Source organism: Lissotriton vulgaris, chromosome 1_1, assembly GCF_964263255.1.
Source record: "Lissotriton vulgaris chromosome 1_1, aLisVul1.2, whole genome shotgun sequence".
Taxonomy (NCBI): Eukaryota; Metazoa; Chordata; class Amphibia; order Caudata; family Salamandridae; genus Lissotriton; species Lissotriton vulgaris.
Genome location: NC_141685.1, coordinates 963,239,655 through 963,262,835, shown reverse-complemented (window position 1 = coordinate 963,262,835; position 23,181 = coordinate 963,239,655). Strand labels below are relative to the sequence as shown.

At 45.4% G+C, this 23,181-nt stretch overlaps 1 protein-coding gene across 1 annotated transcript in view; it reads left to right on the top strand.

Moving 5' to 3' along the window:
• The first annotated feature begins 4,646 nt into the window (after positions 1 to 4,646).
• NEMP1 (nuclear envelope integral membrane protein 1) overlaps positions 4,647 to 23,181 on the top strand; it is a 613,931-nt gene continuing 595,396 nt past the window's right edge. The window contains exon 1 of the mRNA XM_086959963.1: positions 4,647 to 4,937. Within this exon, the coding sequence (XP_086816089.1) occupies positions 4,808 to 4,937 (130 nt within the window). The 5' untranslated portion in view covers positions 4,647 to 4,807. The remainder of the gene's footprint in view (positions 4,938 to 23,181) is intronic.

The following is a 23,181-nucleotide window of genomic DNA, read 5'->3' as shown; positions in this document are numbered from 1 at the left end:
AAATAGGCATAGTTGGAAGTCATCCACTAGCTTACAACAATCAGGATTAATTAGCTTGGACTTTATGCCTGCAATGTTCCAGGATAACATTTTCAAGTCCTGGGGTTCTAACAGAGGTTCCTGGGTGCGTCCTATGATGTTTATTTCTCCCTCAGGCTCTAGTTGTTGGTAATGGTGACAATTCTTAATTATTGAGCTGCTTGGGGCAATATCATTATTAATATAGATCTCAGGGGATTCTTCCTACTGCATGGCGGGTGGTTCCTCAATAGTAATTCGTGGGGTTGTAGCTACTGTAAGTAGTTAGTCTTGAGAATCTAGGTCAGTCAGTAGTTGATATCTATTTCTTAATTCGGGGGGGGGGGCCTCTTGACGCATAAGGGTCTTCTTGATGGGTGGCTTAGTAACAAGAGTGTTCCACCCTCTGCGTTCAAGGTGCCTATAAAAGAACCCAAGAGGTACGATATCAATCCCTAGGCCTAACCTCTGATTTGTTAAGTATGATCCCCAACCAAGCAACTGGCTTGCTAAGATTGGAGATCTACAATTTATGATAATACAATCCCCAGCAAAAGACTTAAATAGCATGCCAACCCAGCTTACCCGCCTTAGGAACAAAATATCATGCTAGTTGGTGTTTGAATAATTTGTGTACTGAAATAACTAGTGGCAAACTTTATTCTTCAACTGGTTCTGTGATTTTTTTTTTTTTTCCTGCAGCGATGGGACATTAGTAAGAATTGCCATGTAAGGACAACACTTGGGGGGAAGATGAAGAGTCGCCTTATCTCGATCAATCAGTCCATTTTGGTAGAGCGTTTCAGGGGTGCTTGTCGGATGCAGCCTGCCATGTTCCCAGTAGAAGTTGCATATGAGGAACTAGGCCTGATGAAACTAGGGGCCAGCTTACATTCCTCAGGTGTCTAGGGCACGAGGGCCCTGGGTGCCTTTGTGATACCACACTAGTGACAATTCTAGGCGGACCATTGTTCGCAATACAAGTTAATGGGTCTACATCTATTGCTGAGAGTTTGTACCCCCCCCGTTGTCCTGCCCCTCATCCAACCCTTTTCTTATAGCCCCTGCCACTGATGATAAATCAGCAACCAAAGTATAAATTGATTCCATAGTTGACTCCAGTTTATCAAGTCTAGCAAGGATAGGTAAAAAGTTTTTGGCAATAGTTTCTTCTATACACAATGTTAGTGCCACAAAGATTTGCGTGGATAGTTCCTCAGGGTGGGGAGACAAAATTGTATTCGAGCCGTTTATGGGGGGTGATCTTTGTAGTGTTTTAGCAGGGGCTTCTGGGGTTAGGCCCTGGATCTTTTTCCTGGATCTAGTTTGTGTGCACCGTGGAGGTTCCAGATGTTTTAGCTTTTTTTCCTTTTTGCTGCGATTTCGCGCACCGTGGAGGCTCCAGATGTTTTACCTTTTTCTTTCCTTTTTGCTGCGGTTTCGCACACTGGTGATACTGGGGGTGATAAACAATGGTGCTGGACAGGAGGTGAAACTGGTGTACTTCTGGTAGATACACGATAATTTTGACCAGTGTCACTCGTTTGGGCAGTTTGTACATCAGCTACAACAATTGGATCAGTAATGTGACCAACTGGGCCCCCTCCCACCGACAGACGACATTCCGCTACCTGGATCTCCTTATCGATGGCCTTTGCTGTCCGAAGGAGAAAGCAATCAAGTGTGGAGTTTGTCAGGGCTTTGGTGTGACCGCCTCCCCCCCCCATAGATTTCAATTATCTCGCCATTCCAATGGAAATAATTACATGTATAAAGCGGGCTTACTTGAGCAGGAGGAGCAGGAAAAGTATGTTCCTGACACCCCTTGTTGGACAACCAGTAGTACAGGCGTGTGGGTTTCCAAAACCAGGAACCAAGAGACCGGGCCCACCCCGCCTCCTCCTGTGGCTGAAGGGCACAGACGGGCCCGCCCTTAGACCGAGCGCGTCCCGCGCTGTGGGAGCCCGCAACCATTTTTGTAGTGCCTCCTGGCGCTACCCGATGACGATGGCGGCTACACGCCGCAAAGGAGAGAGTGCCAGAAATGATGGCCACCCGGTCCGGGAATGCAAGCAGCCAGCAGTTGAGAGCGGGTCCCGCGCTGTGAGAGCCCGCAGGCACTACCCGATGACTATAGCAGCTACGCGACTCAAAGGAGGAGAGAGTGCTAGAAATTATGCCCCCTGGTCCAGGAATGCAAGCAGCCAGCAGTTGAGAGCAGGTCCCGTGCTGTGGCCGCTTTTGTAGCGCCTCCTAGCGCTAACCGATGACGATGGCAGCTAGGAGCCGCAAAGGAGGAGAGAGTGTCAAAAATAATGGCCCCCAGGTCCGGGAATGCAAGCAGCTTAGCAGTATAAAATAGCATTCAAGTCTGTCATAGAGATTCACAAAAAAGGTATTTGTGCAATTGGAGAAAAAAAATTAATCATAATCTTCATTATTAGTGTTAGAGGAAAAGGGGGAACTCTCATGAATTCCTGCCAAACAGTTGAGAATGTTGGAAGAAAAGTTGTAATTATACTATTAGCCCAACTAGGGCTTGGAAGTTTAAACACTTCATAAACTCAACATTAAGAAAATATGTTGTATGCTCAGAGGTCAAAGTGCATTAAAAAGTATGGGAACTGTGAAGCTGTGCACAATGGGTCAGGGTGAATGTGTGGAGCTTGGTCAAAAAACTTAAATATCATGCAACTTTTTTGGTCTTTAAACTTTAGGTAACTACATATAAAATAACATGCAGCTTAAATAAAAACTCAACACAAGTTAAGTTAAACAGAGGGAAATGCACTCTCGTACATTATAAGACCTCTATAAGATATTGCACTGCAGAGGTATGTGTGTGTAACTAAAGAGCCGCATATGTTAATCCTGGTTGGTGCAGTGGAGAATATTGCCCGGTGTATGATTAGTGCTACAAGGTCAAAACACAAAAATTGCTGTGACACTAGTGCATGGGACAGTTTTCTTGCCACAACTAGATCTGTCAGTCTCACCACCTACTGCTACACTCCTTATAGGTAAAACAAGGCAATTCACAGAATTGGACATGGTAGGCTTACTCATGTAATGTGACATGCTTCCTTTTCCACCACATCTAATGTGACATGCTTCCTTTTCCACCACATCCTACTCCGGTAAGGCGTACCTACCGGGGCGGACTCAACCTCTGAGTGGAGCAGGCCTGAGGAGGTTCTTAGAAAATATTTCTTTTTTTCCCGTTTAAAAATGTGGATCCATTTCAACAGAGAAAAAAGCATTAGGATAAACAATAAATTCTCCTTTATTGCGGTGGTATCCTAGGCTTATTTAAAAACCATAAGGTGTTATCAGAGGCCATATATGGTTAATATGACCATTACGTGCTACTGAATGAACTTGCCAACATGTTTCTGACCTTCCTTTTGAGCTGGGCGGTCTAAGGTAGTCATCAGAACCAAGACGAAGTATACTCACAAAAAACTAATATTGTAGGGCACTATTGTAGTTATACCTCTGAGAACTACAAGGTCCAAGTCTGAGAGAGAAAGCACTGTGAACATGTAAGCCTAGTTTACACTTGCATAACACACCGGATAAAATAGGCTGCTACAAAATGCACAATTATTTTTAAGATAAAGTGCTTCTAAAACATGGATTTAAGTAATAACTAGACTGTACAGTGCATTTTTTATTAAAAACACATACTTTTCAGCTTAGCTCCCTTACAATACCTCTCAAAAAAGATAAATGTGTGTAATAAGGAAGCTTAAAGTGATTCCATAAATTAAAGTCTATACCCGTTTGCAGGCGCCCTTTAAATTGGCATATTGACCAGTTTCCACATTTACATTTCTTTCAGGGAAGCTGGCACCCTGGCAAAAACGCTCATTTAGCTGTCTGCCCCTCCCTCGGTATCACAGCTCACGAGCACTTCCGCGGTGACATTCCAAATGTCGGAATTAATAGTCCTAGGACGGTTTCCTTTACACACAAAAAATGAGGGGAACTGGTCTCTAAAATGTAAAAAGTACCCCCCAAATCCCCCACCCCCTCGACCACAGTGTTGATTATTCCTCAAAACGTGGACGAAGTGATGGCAACGCATAAATCCAAGTAATCTCCGCCACATACTCGACTGCGACCCTCATTTGTCTTTGAAGTCAGAAACCACAAATTAGCACGTGGTCTTGCCTCGTGCAGCAATCAACTTTTAATTGGCTACTTCCGTCTTTGTATTCATCCTATCCATCACAGGCCGACGGAGAATACCGCTTCGCATCTTTATAAAAGCATCATGGCGCCCTTTGAGAACTTTTGACGGTCGAAGTAATCACACATAATGCATTTTTAATCAATGTGAATTACTCATATCTATTTAAACACGATTGTCCTGTGAATACTGACAATTCAACTATCTAAATAACGTATGTAAAGTGGTGAAAGTAGCGTCCCATAATGAACATATCCCAAATCTGGAAGTATTTCTCATTATAAAGTAAAGTACAAATAACATAACTTGCATTTAGTTGCAACTCTATGTTTTCCAATATTGGTTTCAATAAGGTCTCTCAACTGAAAGATGGCGCAATTAGGTGTTCCTGTTTGTCCTTTGTCTATTTCCACAACTGCATCAACCGAAATGCGTCATACCAAAAAAAACCTGTCTTTTTCGAACTGGCGACACCTTCCGTCTGTCGGCAACTGGGGCGGGCCCAGATGGTACTATTGAGTTTATTTTCCGATTGGTGGAATCGGAAGTCCGTAGAAAAGGAGGACCAATACTAGCTGTGCTGAAGTCGCGGAGGCTATGGCGGGACCCATGAAAATGGAGACCGAGGCTTTGGCCTATCGTCGGCGCAGGGAGATGCCACGGATGGGACTTCGGGCACTTTCCTTGCTTCTTATGTTGCTGGGTTTCTGCGGTTGGTGCAGCGCAGGTGAAGTGAGGGGCGTGGTGCAATCTGTTGGTTTACGAATCATTCTTGGTGCTACCCTTCTCTGTAGAACTGTCTTCCTCTGGGAGGCGCTGCCTTAGCACAGGAAAAACTGCAGCTACATGTCATGGCGTGTTTTGTCAATTGTTTTGTGCGGTTGACACTAATTACTTCATTGAGATTTGAACTGCATTAAAACTGGAGATTGGATTATAAAATATGAAAGGATAACATTGATTATTCGTCATTAGGACTCCAGTGGAAACAGTTGATTCAAAGGAATACTTAATTGTAAAGATTAGAGGTAGACACTTGTTGAGTCAAGCATGCTGCAGAGGTTTCATGCAACCCGCGATTTTTTCAGGTATATGTGTGATGCGAGTGGTTATTTTGCAATATGGGTGTAGGACGGCGTCTAAGTTTTGATTTCCATTAAGCATTCTGTGACTTGCATTTTACACGAAAAGTAAAAGTGCAGATACCTAATTGTCTTGTAATTAGTATAGGGAGATATTACAATAATTTGAGCGGTGGACAGTGCGTTTATTTGGATAGTGGAGAGATAAGAGGGAGTGTTTGCATTTATATAGGGTACTCCAGAACCCTAACCGGATTAGTGGGGAACTAGTATAGGGAAATATGAAATTAATTTGAGTGGTGGACTTGTAAATCTGTTAGTTGTATTGAAAAGGATAGTGGAGGTAAGGGCCTAGAAAGTGTGTGTGTGTGTGTCCCACAACCCGAGCTCATAGCAGTAGGAGGAGGTTTCGGATGAGTAAAAGGGAAGTGGAGGGGGAAGAGTCGGAGGGAAAGGCTTTTTTGGGGAGATCTGAATTGTAAAGGAGGTATGAGATGATGCAAGGAGGGGTAGAGGGGCAATGGTCTAGAACATATTTTGTGGATTGCTATATAAATACAAACCTTTTGTCCTCTGGGTACTGAAGGAGTGTTCATATGTATGCGGGAGTGCTGCGTGCGTGCGCAGTCTGCTCTTTTTGGAAGCACATACTCGTGCTTGTGGCGCGCTCCCGCAAGGTGTATGCCGCCACAAGCACGAGTATGTGCTTACAAAAAGAGCATGGACCTAAAAATGATTGATCTAGGAGCACCAAGGGTAAGGAAAGTCGGCCAAATGATGGAATCATCGAAGTCAAATGAACTGCTTAGATCTGCAAAGCAAAGGTACAATATACCACCTTTAACACAAGACTATTTACCTATTAGCAGATCCAAGTTCCCGCATTGCTCTAGAGTCCCCACCCCTTGTCTGAAACCAAACTGTGCCTGTGAAAGGATCGATTGTTTAGATGACCATTCCTCTAATCTTTTTAGCAATACCATGCTCATCACTTTCACACAGGAATCTAAAATCGATATCGAGCGATAGTTTTTCTGTTCTGATTTACGACCCTGTTTGAAAGTAAGTAGAATGGTGGAGGAAACCCATGTTGATCGAATTGCATCGGTTGCAGCTGTGTTAAATACCCTGCTAAGAATTGGGCCCCCACAAGTCAATGGCTGTTTTAAAAACGTCCCCTGGGACCACATCAAGGCCTGGTGCTTTGCCCCCTGAACTTTCTTTCAGGACTAACAAAACCTCATTGATGGTTATATTCAATGGAAGAGGAGCCCAGCAACATGGCACCTTACTGTGTTTACGTCTACTCACCAAATTAGGCTGTCTGAAAATTGGACCACCAAGGCATCACAAGGAACAAGGGAGATAACCTCTAGAATCAAGTTGCTCTTTAGGAATTTGTGAATTAACTGTATCCCAGAAAAGTTTATTATCTGAGGTTTCTGCATCCTGAGGCAATGTAAGCCAAGCTTTCACTTGAAGCTCTTTTTTTATGGGCAGAAAGGGCCTGTTTGTAAAGAGAAATTGAAGGGTCTTAATCAACTCATAATCTCTGGGTTGACAGTGAAGGGCCAGTTTCAATTGCTGGGAGGCATTAGTACATGCATGATCGAACCAGCCTCTAAATTTTCTGTGTATTGGATTACAAGTACGGGTCAGTAGGGACTTAATAGGGCAAGTAATACCGGTAAAACTCACCAATAATTAATTAGGGGTAACTTTATCATTGACAATAGGAATAGCAACATTAATCCTAGAAACAATATCATGTAATACAGGGGATTCACTTTTCCCTACGCTGCCTTTTCACACTTGGAAATGTACTCATGAAAATTTTGCAATGTTTTCAAACTTTCTCTAGTGTTGGGGAATATAGGCGAGAAACTGGTGAATACCCTTCAACATGTGAGTCTCTATACACCCCAAAAGGCGCATATAGCTCAGAGGTGGTTTGTATAATAAAACTACTGTTGCAATTGCACTACGTCAGAGATGCAGTGCTGATGTGTTTGTTTTGTGACTCAGAGCTGTCTCCATCCGGACAACCAAAACAAGGGTTTCGTGCCCCATGTTCCTAGCTTTGGAAGGAATGTACTGGGCAACCTGAAAAAGTGCCTACTAAAAAATGTACTGCCTGCAGATTCCAAGTATATTATGTATGTGGAAAGCCTATAGAAAGACACAGTTTAGAAAAGATGTCCAGTTTAAACCTGTACCTAAAATGGCAATTAGTGCTCTGGCCCTGTTGAACCTTACAAAACTAACGAGGGTATATATTTTATAAATTTACATACCACTGAACACAGCAACCTTTCAAAGCTGCAGTCAGGGTATATTATCATTGAAATGTGGTTCAAAAATTAATTTTGCTTTGCAGTGCACTGAACTAAACATTTTTATAAGGGTCCTATATTTATTGGACCATACACATTGCAAACAATTGTCTCTAAGCATGTTCCATCTGGGGCTTCCAAGTCTTCTCCCTGAGGAGAGGGGGTCCTGGGTTTTTGGCTGTTCAGAAGCTGGTTTGCCAGTCTTCATACCTTTCCTCTTGGAAGGTTGCACTGTTCTTTCAGGCTTCAGCACTTCTTTTTTTTACCCTGCTTTGGCTTTGTGCTCTTGTCTTGACATACACAACCTCGGGAATGTCCAGCATTGCTGCAGGGCTTTTCTATTCTACCTCAGCCCATGATGAGGTCTCCAGGTCATTTCCAAGCCGACAGGCAGCTGGAAGCTTTGGAGAGATCACTACCTGTTTTGGGCCAGTAACTCCCCACACCACTCCCGAGTCTAATGACCCCATAGCTATGGCATAGTTAGTAGTAACACTGTCAGCGTTGGTGACTGGGTAAGATTTCCCTATCTGGTATTGCTCTGGGGAAACCAGTGTGTCTCATCATAGTGACACTGGCACCTGTATCCCTCAGGGATTCTACTCTAGCCCATTGATCGAGTGGTATCACAAATATGTCTTTAAGTTGGGTGGCCACACCGCTGAAGTGGCAAACTCCGCTTCACCCACAGTGACTAGAACTGCTTCAGTGTCAACCCTGGTTTGCTACGGGGACACACTGTTGATCCCATCTAGAGATTGTCTATACCAGTAGTAACTGGAGAAGGACTAGGCGGCTTCTTGCTAGGACAAGTAGCATCTCCAGTTAAGTGTCCTAACTTCTTACCGTCAAAACACCAGGCCTTTAGGTGATCAACATTCTTCCCTTTGTACCTACCATTGGACTTGGAAGAGTTTTGGGACCCACCCCCTGAGCTGGTTTTTGGGGCCCTTTCGAAGAATCTGTCTTCTTGTTTTTGGGGTTCTCACCCCGTTTCCCTGGGGAGGTTTGGCCACCCCTTTCGTTAGGTCACCCCACAGTGGCCGTTTTTATTACCATAGTCTTGACCTCTATCTCAATTCTAGGGGAGAAATTAAACCTAGGTCTACCAAATGTTGATTTAACTTTTCATCCGTGAAATTACTCAAAATATGTTCTTTCATATAAAGATTGTAAATTCCATTGAAATCATGCACGCTAGTACCAGTTAACCATCCATCCAGTATTAACTGTGTAGTCCACAAAGTAATTCCAGGTCTGATTTTCTGTTTTGTGAGCCCCCTGAATCTAATTCTACATTTCTCAGTTGTGAGTCCCAAGCCCTCAATCAGAGATTTCTTCATAAGGACATAAGACCCAGCATCTGCCCCTGTAATGGTCATGAGTCTGTCCCTGCAATTACCAGTGAACAGTTCCCAAAGGAGCGCCCCATATTGCGACTTCTTCACTTTTCTCATTTCACAAGCTCTCTCAAAAGCTGTGAACCATTTGTTGAGGTACACCCCTCCTCATATTTGGGACAATCGCTTTGGGTACTTTAGGATCATAGGATTGCTCTCTGTCCTTGTTTATTAAGTTGCTGCCACCAATCATGGGTGCTAAGCCCATCTCTCCTCTCTTTTTCTAGTGCCAGGAGTCTGGTCTCTAAATCTAATCTTTTGGTCAACCTGACTAAAAGGTTGGTCTCCTCATTGAGGCGGTCCTCGGTGGTCTCAGAAGCACCTGACCCACCAGTGTGGGATCTAGGTGTTGTGAGTTGTCAATTGGATTAAGGGGCACTGGGAGGGTGGCGGGGGGGTTGGAAGTTACCCTCCTCCCCCCCCCCCATCTTCTTCTTTCTCTGAGAGGTCTTCACCATTCTCAGATGGATGGCCCTTAGCATACACTGCCAACAGCTCCGGGAGCTTTTGTTTGGAGCGATCGGTCCCATGTTAATATTTTCAAGTTTACATAAAGACCTTAACCCCTAAAGTCTACGTGGAGATAAGGGGTCAGGTCTAGCTCCTCAACATGGTTCTGTGTCATTGTTGTTATCTTCCCTAACAGCTGGGTTCTTGTTATCTTCACTAACAGCTGGGTTCTTGTTAAGAGACATTCTAACAAAAATTCTAACCCCTCTTACGCCCAACTGAAGTGAGCTTTTATTTTTCTAAAACTCCCTAACAAGACTTTTAGTAATTTGGAAAAGGTGGTCAATTAAAAAAATTCTGAATTCTAAAGGCCATTTAAGAGTTTTATTGTGTGATCATTGGTTGACCAACTCAGTCCAACAAATACAAAGTTGTATATCCCACCGCTAACCCACCAATGTAGGAAGCTGGCTCTGTATATACTATACCATAGTAAGGTATAGTGTGCACAGAGTCCAGTAGAACACCAAAGGTTGGCAGAGGTAAAAGTAGATTATACCTTATTCTCTATTTGTGGTAGTGTTGGTGAGCAGTAAGGCTTTTTCAAAGGGTAGTGCTAAGCATTTATTGAACACACTCGGGCAAGAAATGATGTCACACACTGCACTCTGACCAATTTGTTTGTATACAAATATTATTTTGTTATATTTATTTTTTAGAACCAAGCCAGGCCTGGTGCTGGTATGTGTAAATGGTAATTTTCAAAGTAGGTTGAACTATAAAAGTACGCTGGGTGATAATGACGTTGTTACATGTTTGTAAATACTTTGAATAGAGTTTAAATTACTGTTAGATTACTTTATGGGTTACCTTTTCTTCTCTGTGATATGTCTAGATATCACACTGGGACATTTACTAGAGGAAAGGTAAGTAAAGCAGTTTTTGTATATTTGCAGTTTTTCAAGCCTTCATACAAAACCAACTCCACACTTAAAACAATTCTCACAAGAAAGTAGTCTGTGCAATCCTATGGAAGGAAATTAGGTTATCGGTTTCAAGTAAGTACTTAGGTTTAGGAGTTAATTTTCTGGGCTTAGAATCAAGGTTCCTCCAGGGTCAAGGATGCACTCTCAAAGCACCCTCCGTGGCATTAGGGCGACCGGGAGCAGAGTGCTGGGATATGGGAACTATGTTTAGTGGCTGCTCACGAACAGGCCACAAGGTTGTGGGAGCAAAGCTCCTGGTGTTCGGCTCAGGGCAAAGGGGGATCAGAGTAAGCACACAAAGTACACACGCAGCGACACAAGAGGGGCTGGGTGCAAGGTGCTGTTTTAGCGTCTGGCGCCCTGTTGATTTCAATGGGGATTCTCAGGTTGCAACAACAACTTCAGGCTCGGAGATGAAGATCTTGTGGAGGTGGCCACCGGTTGGATAAGTTAGTTGGGATGCTAGGACACTGTCGGTTGGGCCACTCAAGGCCGTGGCACATCCGGTACAGCAGTGTCTTTAGGCGTCAGGTTTTCTTACCAGCTCCGGTCACGGTCGGTTCTTATCTGAGAAGACCAGGTTCAGGGTTGCCCCTGATTACTAGATTTAGGGGCGTTACAGGTAAGTAGAGGTCGGAACAAGGAGTCCCTTCCTTGGGGTCAGTACACCCCCTAATATATCACTCTCCAGTGGGAAGGGGCATATACCTCTCTGATTGGCTCTGTCTCCCCCATCTGCAAGATGGCAGGGACTAAGAGTTGATCTTCATCATGCCTACCTAGGGTTGGCAAATATGGGCGTACCTCCCTTTCTCGCTTTGTGTTCCTGCTGATTCTCATGTCCAAAGTGGGGGTCCTAACAGGTGGGGGACAGTTGCTGAAAGCAGAAAATGGCTGGGGTAGGATACAAAAGCGGCAATCCATTTGAAGCTTCCCCTTCATGGACCCTGCTCATTCTGGGGGAGGAGGCTTGGCACCTCGTACCAGGATGTGCATTGTTTCAGGCCCCCGAGGGCAGCAGGCTCTCTCGACCCAGGGGTCCAGAAACATGTCTGGTGGTTGCAGCCACTCAGCCAGGACACTAGAGTTAGGTTGTTTTTCAGGGGGCATATTGAAGATGCCCTCCCATGTTCACTTCTCACTTTGTTCTGTTCCAAAACAAGAAGCTTGCGATGGCAGTGTGTATTTGTAAAGGTACAGAGCGTGTAAACCAGCACGAACCCTGAGATCGGGGGAATTGACTCTGGTTACGGTCCCCAGAGTTAAAAGAGCTCGCTGGGGAGGCAGGAGCTTCTCGGGGCGACAGAGGCCTAGAACAAACTGCCACTCTCGCTCAGACAATCCCAGGACCTGATGGCCTTTAGGAGAGAGCTTAAGACCTGGCACTTCACCCATTAATCCCTTGCTACCCACTCACACTAGTTCAATTATGCGAGTGCCATGACACCCCCGGGTAACAGAGCGCTCTACAAATGTGATAAATAAAGAAGGGTGGCAATTTGGTTTTGTATTAAGGCAGTTTTGGGGAAAGAACATAGGCCCCTCGTACCTGGTTGGCAGGAACCCAGGGCACACTCAAGTGCATCAACAGTTTAGCAAAAAGTGAAAAAAGAGGGTGCTTTCTTACATATGGTTCATCAGATCTGATGTTGTTAGCTGGTTAAGCAGGCTAGTTGAAGATGGTTCTTTAAAGGCCCTTGTGCAATCCAAATGCACAGGAGGTGGTCTGTTTATTTTGATAGAAACAGCACTATTTAAAGATAGTACTTCACAAAATACCAAACTTGACTAGTAACTCATTCGGAATGTATGACTTCTACCCTTCATATTTTGTCCTAATAATAAAAAACTTTGTGCCCCGCCTTAAATATTTTTATGCATAGGTGGAGACTATTTTTACCCAGTTGTGCGTTGAACAGCTGACTGTCCACTATAAGAAAACATAGGCATCTCCAAAAAGACATGCAAAGTAGCTTCACACTAATCTACAAAAAATAGTTCTAAAATAGACATTGCACCAAATTACTAACATCACACCACCAAATACCAAAAAACAATACACGCATTTGTTGGCCTTACAATATATGTTTGAAAGTGAGTCCAGAAAATGTGCTCCTCAAGTCTGTCTGCTTGTCAGTAAACCAGCAAGAGAATTCAGTGAGTTCAGTGCTTGCTGCTGACATCTGATGTGGTCCGCGGGCCTCAAGATAGAATCCTGGTAAGGATCACTCTGCTTTTCATCCTTCCCAGTTGTCTACACCTGGTAGTAATGTTATTTACAGTGCTTAGAAGCAGCACTATGTAAAAAGGAAAAGAAAGAAAACCAATCTTGACCAAATGAGTGACCTGTGCAAGGAAGAATGTAAGATTTGACACCCTTTTTAATGAGGGCATGTCCTGTAGAGAACACATGAACCACATGAAGCTCTGATTAGGCACTCTGCCAGGGTGTGTGCTTATGGGATTATAATTAATTGGCACTTGTTTAATGCACATTCTGCCCTTGGTATGGCACTGCAGTGCTATTTGGTAGTCCAGATTCAAACCTTTACGAAACTAAATACCGTCTGCAAGTAGATGGGTGTGGTAATATGCCACCTTTAATTTTTTTTGTGTGTGTGAGCATGGAGTGTACTGTGAACTCCTGCTCTGCTCGCTCAGTTTTCAGCACTCCGCGTTACGCTGACTTCTGAAAAGCAGATTTTTTTTTTCTATCGCTCGTTTTTATCAACGACAAGTTGGCGAGCGAGGAAAATCCACCTTGCGGCGATATTTCTCATTGCGAGTATTCGCGGATACCAGCAGTCAGTGCACGCTTCCACCAGGCACACACACCACCAGCCGTCAGTGTACGCTTTCGCCGTGCACACACACACACACACCACCAGCCGTCAGTGCACGCTTTCGCCGTGCACACACACACACACACACCACCAGCCGTCAGGGCACGCTTTCGCCGTGCACACACACCACCAGCCTTCAGGGCACGCTTTCACCAGGCACATACACCATCAGCCATCAGTGCAGCAGGCAGGCTCTTCTCAGAGTTTCTTAGTAAATATGTGTCCGATGCCTGGGAGAGAGTGGGTCGAGTTTCCTTAAACCATGCTGAGTATGCAGGTGCAGTGCTGAACTCCATTGTGAGTGAGTCATACTGCCTGGGGCTCACTCATTCCACACTTGTAAATTGCGCTTGCACCAGGCTTTTTCTCATTTGCAAAGTTCGGCGCATGCGCACAGCTAGGCAGCCCCCACTCCCCGGGAATGACTGCTTCCTACAACTAGAATGGAAACCACATTCAGAGCAATGTAAACAAGTTCATTTAATGCAAAGAACTGTTAACAAAAACCATGTCCAGCTATTGTAGATCTGGCAACTTAAACAAAACAGCAACAAAAAACAAACAAGCATTGGCATAGCCAATAGGTCTCGCTTTTTGGACCCTATAAGTATTTAGTTATGCAGCAGAATATCTTTGGTGCAACAACAAATGTGGCATGGCTAATCACTTATAAGGTCCCAAATGCGAGACCTTTTGGCTATGCCACTGCTTGTTCTTTTTGGTTAATCCCTCCATGAGAATGTATGTGTTCAGGCTCTCTCCCTTGTGTGCTTATCCCACCCAGCTCTTGCACGCTGCTTCTCCCCTCCATAAACTACCTCATGGTCCTGTTTTTATTATTTTTTAACTTTTGTGCTAAAACAGTTAGTTCCTGCAAATTTTTGTAAGCTTACACATGCACGGTGAAGCATGCTTTTTTTGTGTGTCTTTTCAAGGAAAGCTTATTGAAATTTTTGTGGAACGCTGGGCCTGATTAAATAGTATCAGGTAGAAATATGTTACAGAATAGTACCAGAATATCAGCAAATCAACAGGAGTCTGTAAAACATAGACTAACAAAACAACATTGGCACAGGTTGCAAGGTCTGCTCCCCCTCCGTAGAGCGTGTCCATAGAGTTTGTTTATATGGCCGGGTCTGCCAATCGTGGAGGTGTTCGTAGTCAAAAGAATGTATTACCTGTTCTATGGATGGTCGAGGGATTTTGAGGAGGGTAGGTCTATACCCCTATATGTTGCCTAGAGGGACCAAATCTTTTTGTGTGTCTGTGGACCGCTTCATGCCTCAAACACTACTATTTCCATCCCCAAGCACCTGTCCATGACTCGTAGCCACCCGCCTAATGACGGCAGAGGAGTCCCCTTCCAAAGTTGTGCAGTGTCCAGCTTGGCCTGTGTAAGCCTCAAACGGGAGATATTCCTTATAGCGCTTCCTACCTATCCCCTCTGTACTATGTAATAGAAATAGCTTAGTCTCAAAGGCGAGCCGCCAATATAGATCCCGTTCCAAACAGGAGGATACCTTACGCCAGAATGGCTGACAGGGATGTGTAATTCCTATAGCCTGATGCCCGGGTCATTGTTTGGGGTCAAGGGCAACATGTTTTCATGTGCATAAGTCTCAAAAGTGCACCCATGCCCTTGCATTAAGTGCAGATATGCGGCTTTCATGAATTCACAAGACTTTACAGACTTAGGCTAAGAAATAGAACTCCTAGAAAATATTTGCGAACTGCATTTTAGCATGAGCAAATATTCAGGTGTAGATTTGCTCATGCGATAATCTGAGTCTTTGCAAGTTCACTTTCCCAGTTGACTTTCCCTCCAACCACTTTTTTTCCTACCGTCTAAGAAGTTTTATGTCTGCCATTGTCAGGGGTAAATTTCCAACCTTCTTAGTTTTGGAAAAAATTAGAGAAGAGTTGGTGAAAACCCTCAAAACATGCAAGTTAGTAGATTTGCACAGACTCAAATGGGCATTCCGAACCTGGAATTGTTGCTTACCATTATTTCAGCCCAGTAACGTGACCACATAAGGGAATTGCTAGTATTCAAACCCTACTATGGTAGGAGCCCTGGCATAATCGGAGAGTATATTTCAGAGCTCTTATATAATGAGATTTCTGTCATAATTTGTTGCTGCATTGCATGACACAAAGGAGACCAGTGCATTTTGTTACAGGACAAGTAGATTCATGAAGCAACCTGTCCCATGGACAAGTAGATATTTTACTAAATTCCACACACCTTGGCTTAAGTGGCCTGCAGCTTCATACTGTGTGTAAGAAGGTGCCCTCCTCATCGCTACATCTGAGACAGGTGGAGGATGGAATAACACCCAAACCAAAGGCGAGACTGTGTATAATATGACTGGTGCATATCTTAAATTGAATCAAGCGGTATTGTGTTGCAATAGTGGCACCTTGGGGGCTAGCTAGGGCTACTGTCCAGTCATCGTTAGTGAGATCTAGGACATCTGCCTCCCATGCCGTGTGTAGTGTGTTTAGTGTAGTATGGTTGAGGGTGATTAATGCTTGATAAATTTGTCGGATTTTGTGGCCGTGAAGCATGCTTTTGCTTACAGAATGACGACACAGCATCAGTATCAACATTGTGCATTGCCAAAGCCAATGGGGCGCAAAGGTGAGAACTATTGCTTAATATCATTGTTTTTCCTCTGGCACAGAATATTGTCCAACTTAGCGGATATCTTACCAGTTTTGAGAAGGCAGGTAAGAATAGAAGAGGGATACGTCAACTCTCCCAGGCAAGCCAGGCGTTGAGTACCAACTCCGCTAAGTCGGAGGTGCTGTCCTGTGGTCTGCTTAATGCCGGCTCGCTTTGTGAACATCATGTTGATATCGCACTCCTCATAGTTCCCTAACTTCATCTAGGGAACTCTTTAAAATTGCTGATTCACTATGCTCTCTCCAACTCCCTGATCCTGTAGTCAGTTCTCAGGATCTATGCAATAACATCTCCGACTTCTTTCACAGTAAAATCTTGGACATTCACATCGCTTTAGAAGCCCAATGCCACTCCTTGGATAAGGATATCCCTGCTGCTATAGCCAGTTTGGACTCTTTGGGTGAAGGCCCTTCCAAACTATTCATGCAATTTCCCTTGTCTTTGGAAGGACTGAACCTCCTACTTGATGGGACTAAATCTTCCTCCCCTATGGATCCCTTACCGCTAAAAATACTTAAGGAGTGTAGAAACAGCGTTCTTCCGCCTATGTTGGAAGTGATGAATAGGGCAATTGTCCAGGGTTCCTTTCCACCAGTGTGGAAGAAGGCTATTGTGAAGCCTCTCCTTAAGAAACCGTCTTTGGATCCTGGCCTTCTTAAAAACTTTAGGCCACTCTCTCTGCTTCCGGCTCCTGCAAAAATATTGGAGGCACACCTCAATTCTCACCTCTCCACTTTTCTTGAGACCAGTGAGTATCTTGATAACACACAGCACGGATTCAGAAAGTACCACAGTACTGAATCCGCACTCACTGTTGTAGTAGACAACATCCGACGCAAAGTGGATAGTGGCCAAACTACAATACTGGTCCTACTAGATCTCACAGCCGCGTTCGATACCCTGTCTCCCACCATTTTAACATCTCGGCTTAGGGAGGCAGGGGTCACTGGGCCGGCCTTGAATCTCCTTAACTCCTTTCTCCTTGGTAGAGAACAGAGAGTAAAGCTTGGAAATTTCCTCTCCCCTGCTAAGTCATTGCAATGTGGGGTGCCACAGGGGTCGGCCCTTAGCCCGACCCTGTTTAACATCTATGTGGCCCCCCTTGCTAGACTAGTGAGATCGCAGGGGATGGAGGTGGTGTCCTACGCCGACGACACCCAGATCATGGTGTCACTGGCTCATTCCTCTGTCCATACATCCGCCATTAGCTTTAGGTCATGCATGCAGCATGTGGCAGATTGGATGATCAGCAATTCCCTAAAGCTAAATGGCGACAAGACAGAGGTCTTGGTCTTTGGGAAAAACCAAGATGTTTGGTCGAGCGAGTGGTGGACTTCATCTCTTGGCACCTGCCCCACTCCCTCCCAATCAGCCAGAAATCTCGGCGTGGTTTTTTGACACCTCACTCTTTATGACGCTCCAAGTAAATAGGACCGTGGCCACTTGCTGGGGTGTTATCAGGATTCTAAATAGGATCCGTAACTATCTTTCTCTCCAGGCTTGGAAGCAGATTGCAGTTGCTCTTGTTGGCTCTAGGCTTGATTATTGCAACTCCCTGTATGTGGAGTCCAACAAGGGCCTTATCCATCGACTGAAAATCGTGCAGAATGCTGCAGCACGTTTTGTTCTGGCCCTCCCTTTGGCATCTTCAGCCACGATTGCCAGGAGAGATCTACATTGGCTCCCTGTTCAGCATAGAGTCTTTTTTAAGATTCTATGCCTTACATACAGAGCTCTTGCGGCCGGCACGGACGATGCACTTGGGTCCCTGCTTACCCGCTATATCCCAAACAGATCTCTTCGATCTGCTGGGTTATATCAACTGGTAGTGCCCCGCACAAGGTTAGCCAGATGGGGAGCGTGAGCTTTTTCTGTCGCCGCTCCTAAGCTCTGGAACTCTCTCCCAATTGAGGTTAAAACCCTACCCTCAATTGATCTGTTTAAAAAGGCCCTTAAGACGTGGTGCTTTACCAAAGCCTACCAATAAGAGAACGCTGGTTTGATCTGCGAGCTGTACTTTTGAATTAGGTGCCTTGACGCCCATTGGGCAAAGTTTGCGCAAGCTAAAACCTATTTCATTCATTCATTCACTCTTATGGGTTGGATGTGCTTTTTCTAACTGAGACGTGGACCCGAGCGGACAGCGATGTAGAACTCTGATTGGCCTGTCCTCCGGGTTATAAAATCTTGCACTGCCCGAGGCTGGGAAATAGAGGTGGAGGAATAGGACTCATGTTTAGAGACTACTTGGCCTTTTCCCTATTTGAGGTCAAAACGGTCCAAGGGTTCGAACTCACGGGCTTCTCGCTCAAAGGACACAAAGGTGTTCTGCAAACCGGACTGCTCTGGTATAGACCGCTGGGCTCTGCATTATCCAAGATACCAGAACTGGTAGATTTAATTTACGATCTTTCAAACTCACATGCCAGATTACTTATTTTGGGGGACTTCAATCTATGGCCTAATGGGCCTCTAGATACTGGGAACTGTGCCTAGCCTGCAGCAACCTCCAGTTGCAACAGTTGGTACTATCTCAGACCCATTCGAAGGGTCGTGCCCTAGACCTGGTCTTCTCAGAACCCTTCCAGGTGGTGATCAGGGAAATAGCCTTTCAATGCTGGACGGACCATGCATTAGTTCACTTCTCCCTTTACCTTCCCGTGGAATCTCTCAGAAGGAATGGTTTGGCCTCCATCAAGGCCAATAGGCAGTGGTCCAAACTTCTGCACAACCCTAATCTTCCTTCTTTGCTCCCCGGAGGTTTTAAATTGAAGGAGAGTGTCGAGGCGAGCTATTCTAGCCCGTGTCAGCAAATTATCAACTCGCTGGACACGCTGGTCCCTCTCCGAAAACCTAGAGCCAGGCGAAGGCTTGCCATGCCATGGTACTCGAACAACCTTCTCCAATTGAAACACCGGTGCAAACAGGCAGAAAGGGTCTTGAGGAAGTCCTATTCTGAGACTGCTAAATCTCTATACAAACTAGCACTGCTGGAATACAAAGCCCAGATTAAATGCGCCAAAGCTAAATACTTTGAGGTTACACTGACGCAGGCAACTAACAAATCACAGACTTTGTTTAAAATAGTAAACGACCTCTCTAGGCCGGCTTGCGCGGCTAACAACATCCCAGCCTCACAATCTCTCTGCGATTCTCTAGCAAAAGCATTTGAGGATAAAATTGCTAATATTCTGAGTGGTCTCTCTACTCCAGGCACTCCTTGCCCTCAGCCCTTGGCCATCCCTGCATTATCCCACACTTCAGTCGAGTTGGAAGAACAGGCAGCTCACCGGCGGCTGGAGAGCTTTTCTCTCCCCCGTTTGATAAGTTTTGTGCATTAGCAAGTGGGGTGTCTTCTGGCTCCCCTCTTGATCCACTCCCTCACAAACATTGGAAATCATTCCAGGAGGAACTCTTCCAGCCTTTATACTCAATCTGCCATCAGTCTTTTAGCACTGCCATGGTCCCAGACTGTTGGAAGCTTGCAGTGGTCTCCCCTCTCCTAAAGAAACCCACTCTTGACCCCACCTCTCTGTCTAACTATCGGCCAATCTCGTTGCTTCCTTTTCCAGTCAAGATCATGGAAAAGCTTGTGACCCGGTCTCTATCCAGCTTCTTGGAAAGTAACACCTGTCTGGATATGGCCCAGTTCGGCTTCCGGCCGGCTCACAGTACGGAGTCGGTGCTGGTGGTAGTGTTGGACACCCTTCGATCACGGGTCGACAATGGTCGAGCAGCCTTTTTAGTGCTGCTCGACATGTCTGCCGCGTTCGACACGGTCAGCCACTCCATTCTTATCAACAGGCTGGTGGAGGCCGGGGTTGCAGGTTTGGCACGAGATTGGCTGATCTCCTATCTACAGAACAGACACCAGGTGGTGGCTTTACCCCCTTTCCGTTCAGATATTAGGAGAGTAGGACAGGGTGTCCCTCAGGGTTCAGCGATCAGCCCCATCTTGTTCAACCTGTACCTCTGCCCCTTGATCGATCTGATCAAATCCTTCGGCATTTCAGTGATCAACTATGCCGACAACACCCAGCTCATTTTCTCCCTTGAAGGAGAAGATGCTGTGTCTATAGAGACCTTCCACCGCTGTCTGAATGCCACTGCTGACTGGTTGAAAAACAACTCTCTCCAGTTTAAAAGCTCGAAGACCGAGGTACTCCACTGCTCATCGGACCGCGTTCCACGTCCTCTACCGACTGACCTTTGGCCTTCATCCTTGGGCAATGTGGTGGCGGCGGACTCCGCTCGCAACCTCGGAGTCATGTTTGACTCTAACCTTCAGCTGGACGGCTTTGTGAACAAAACCACCTCAACTTGTATGCTTCTACTCCGCACTTTTCAGAAAATCCTTCCCTTGCTTCCGACCCAGGCTAAGCCAGAGGTGGTGCATGGCATTATCCTTAGCAGGATAGATTACTGCAATGCACTGCTTCTGGGGGCACCTGGCACTTTGATCAACAAGCTGCAGCGCATTCAAAATATGGCTGCGAAGTTGGCTCTCTAGGCCGCGCGCTGCCTCCTCTTCCCTTGCACTTAAAGACCTCCATTGGCTGCCAGTCCAGCAGCGAATTCTTTTTAAATCATCCTGCCTGGTCTTCAAAGCTCTACATGACCAAGGTCCAGTCTTGCTACACAAGCTCTTTTCCTGGTACCACGCAGCGAGACCTTTGCGCTCCTCTTCAGCATATCTTGTGGTGGTTCCGAGGATCCATAGGCTACGGATGGGGGGCCGGTCCTTTGGACACGCAGCTGCCAAGCTCTGGAACTCCCTCCCTCTGTCCTTGAGAAGCATGAAGGACTTCCCATCCTTCAATAAAAGTTTAATAACCCATCTTTTCCCTAGAACAGCATAACAATGTGACTGTGTAGCTGGTCCAGTAAAGTCAAAAGCGCCAGGATACCCTCTGGGTGGCAGATTCGCGCTATATAAGTGCATAATACATACATACATACATACATATTGCTTTGAATGGGTGCTCATTAGGTTCAAGAGGACATTTGTTTCGGTTTGCTCTTTTTGCCCTCATGTAGATTGAAATTAATGCATCAGTATTTGATATATTTGTTCAAAGTGCTTGCTTGTTTAACTTTCATGCGCTCTGCAGAAGTGTATTCTGTTCTATTAAAAAAAAAAGTTCAGATACAGACTTCTAATTGAAGATTATTTACCTTTTTTGAATGTCTCCAGGCATAATACTTGATCTAGAAACATTTGCATAGTAAAATCTTCCAGCATCAGCAGGTGTTGTCGTGGGGTGACTTGTTACCTTGTATCGCTTCATGTGCAGACGTGACGTCTGATCAGCTTTATGTATAATTCACCTGCATGCTCTGGGGTCAGTTCCTTTCTTTCTGCACCAACACACCTATGTTCGGAGCATCTTGTCATTTGACGATTTATCCAATTATTATTATTTTTTTTTTTAATGCAAAGCCACTGGGTTTTAAACCATGTAACTTGTAACCAACAAATGCCGGTTAGAGCCACATAATATCTGTTTATTGTGTCTTGGCTCCGGCCACTATTCAAAGTCGTGTCTGTCATGCGTAAAGATAAGCTATGAAATTAAACGCGTACCAGCATAGATGAGGAATCCAAAGACTCGTTGTTGATCGATGTAGGCAAAACTATCCCGGTCAAGAATGAGGTCTCACTTTCCTAGGGATCTTTCAAGAAAGAATAAGTCGAACAAGTCTAAAAAGAGGCAAAAGAAACCGAAACACTGCTCTCCTTTGTCACAACACTCTCACCATTCAGGATCACATGCATCTAGACTGAGCCGTTCCCCAATTTCAGGACATCCTTCGATGTCATTTCTGTTCTGACTTCCAACAGATGAGCATGCAACGCTAGAACAACTCCAGCCTCTGAAAATAGCTATGAACTCGACCTTTGTTGCTGTTCCTGATCCGTCTGGTACACCATTGTTATCCGAGGAGGTGTGGGGGCGGGGGGGGGGGGGGGACTTCATCTGTTCAGACGGATCCATCCTTGATGCCAGCTGTGCCTCTAAGCCTAATCTCAAGGTTGCTACCCACTCTGGCTTCGTGTCTGTCTTACGCGGACCTGCTAACATCTTTAACACCTTTTGCGTCGTATCTGACGCCACTGCTTACTCTACTGAAGCACCTGGTTAAGGATGCCAGTTGCAGATCGGATTGTTCTTTTGGGTACTGAGGCCAATGCACAATCTACCATGGCTTATGCTTAGTCTGAACTAGATCTAACCAGAAAGGAATATCTTTTTAATGCGGAATATGCTCATGATGCTATCTTAGAAGATGCAAATGGACCGTATACCTCTTCAGATGTAGGTTTATCTTCTCCTACTCCTCCTATAGGCACTGAAGAGGCAGCATATTTTCAACAGTCCTGCATAGGGCAGCTGAGACTCTTGATTTTATTATGCCCACACAAAGAGGTAAAGACTACTTTGACAGATTATGGACATGACTAGGGCTTCATAAGAGCCTTTATTACCTTTTATTGAAACTGATATTTTTTTAATGCCCACCTGGGCAAAGCCAGGGCCTTGTCCTCCAATAAATCATTACATTGCTCCAAGACAACATCTGGCTGAAGGACTGGTGTAAAGGACACGGATGAGGCGCCGAACGGGAGGCCGAACCCCATCCGGTTCAACACATCCTCCAAGTAACCCCAAGCAACCATGTCAAACTCTATCTCAAAATCGATGAGAAGCAAGGCCAGGTATGGGGGGGGAGGCAGTGTTGGTGGGCCAGATGGAGGCGATGTATGCAGTGCAGAGTGCCTCAGGCAGGCATAAAACTGCTCTGGTTCAGGGTGGACCAGGATGTGTAAGTGGGGGCAGATCCGCTGGGCCAGTACAGTAGCAAAGATTTTCATCTCTGTGTTGATGAGGGAAATGGGGCGGTAGTCCGCACAGGCAAGGGAGGGTGGTGTGTCTTTGGGGAGACCACAATGGTGGCCACGTCCGTTTCGGGAGGAAAAGACTTCGTGTCCACCACGTGTTGGAACAGTCCCACCAGGTGCGGGACAAGTAGTTTGCGGTAGGTTGCATAGTATTCTTGAGGTTAGCCATCCGGCTCAGGCATCCTGCCCGAGTGTAGGAGCTAAATGGCCCCTTGTATCTCTTCCGGGGAAAGGGGGAGATCTAGGGTCTCTGAAACTTCACGGGGGAGGCAGGGCTGCTGGGTCCCGGT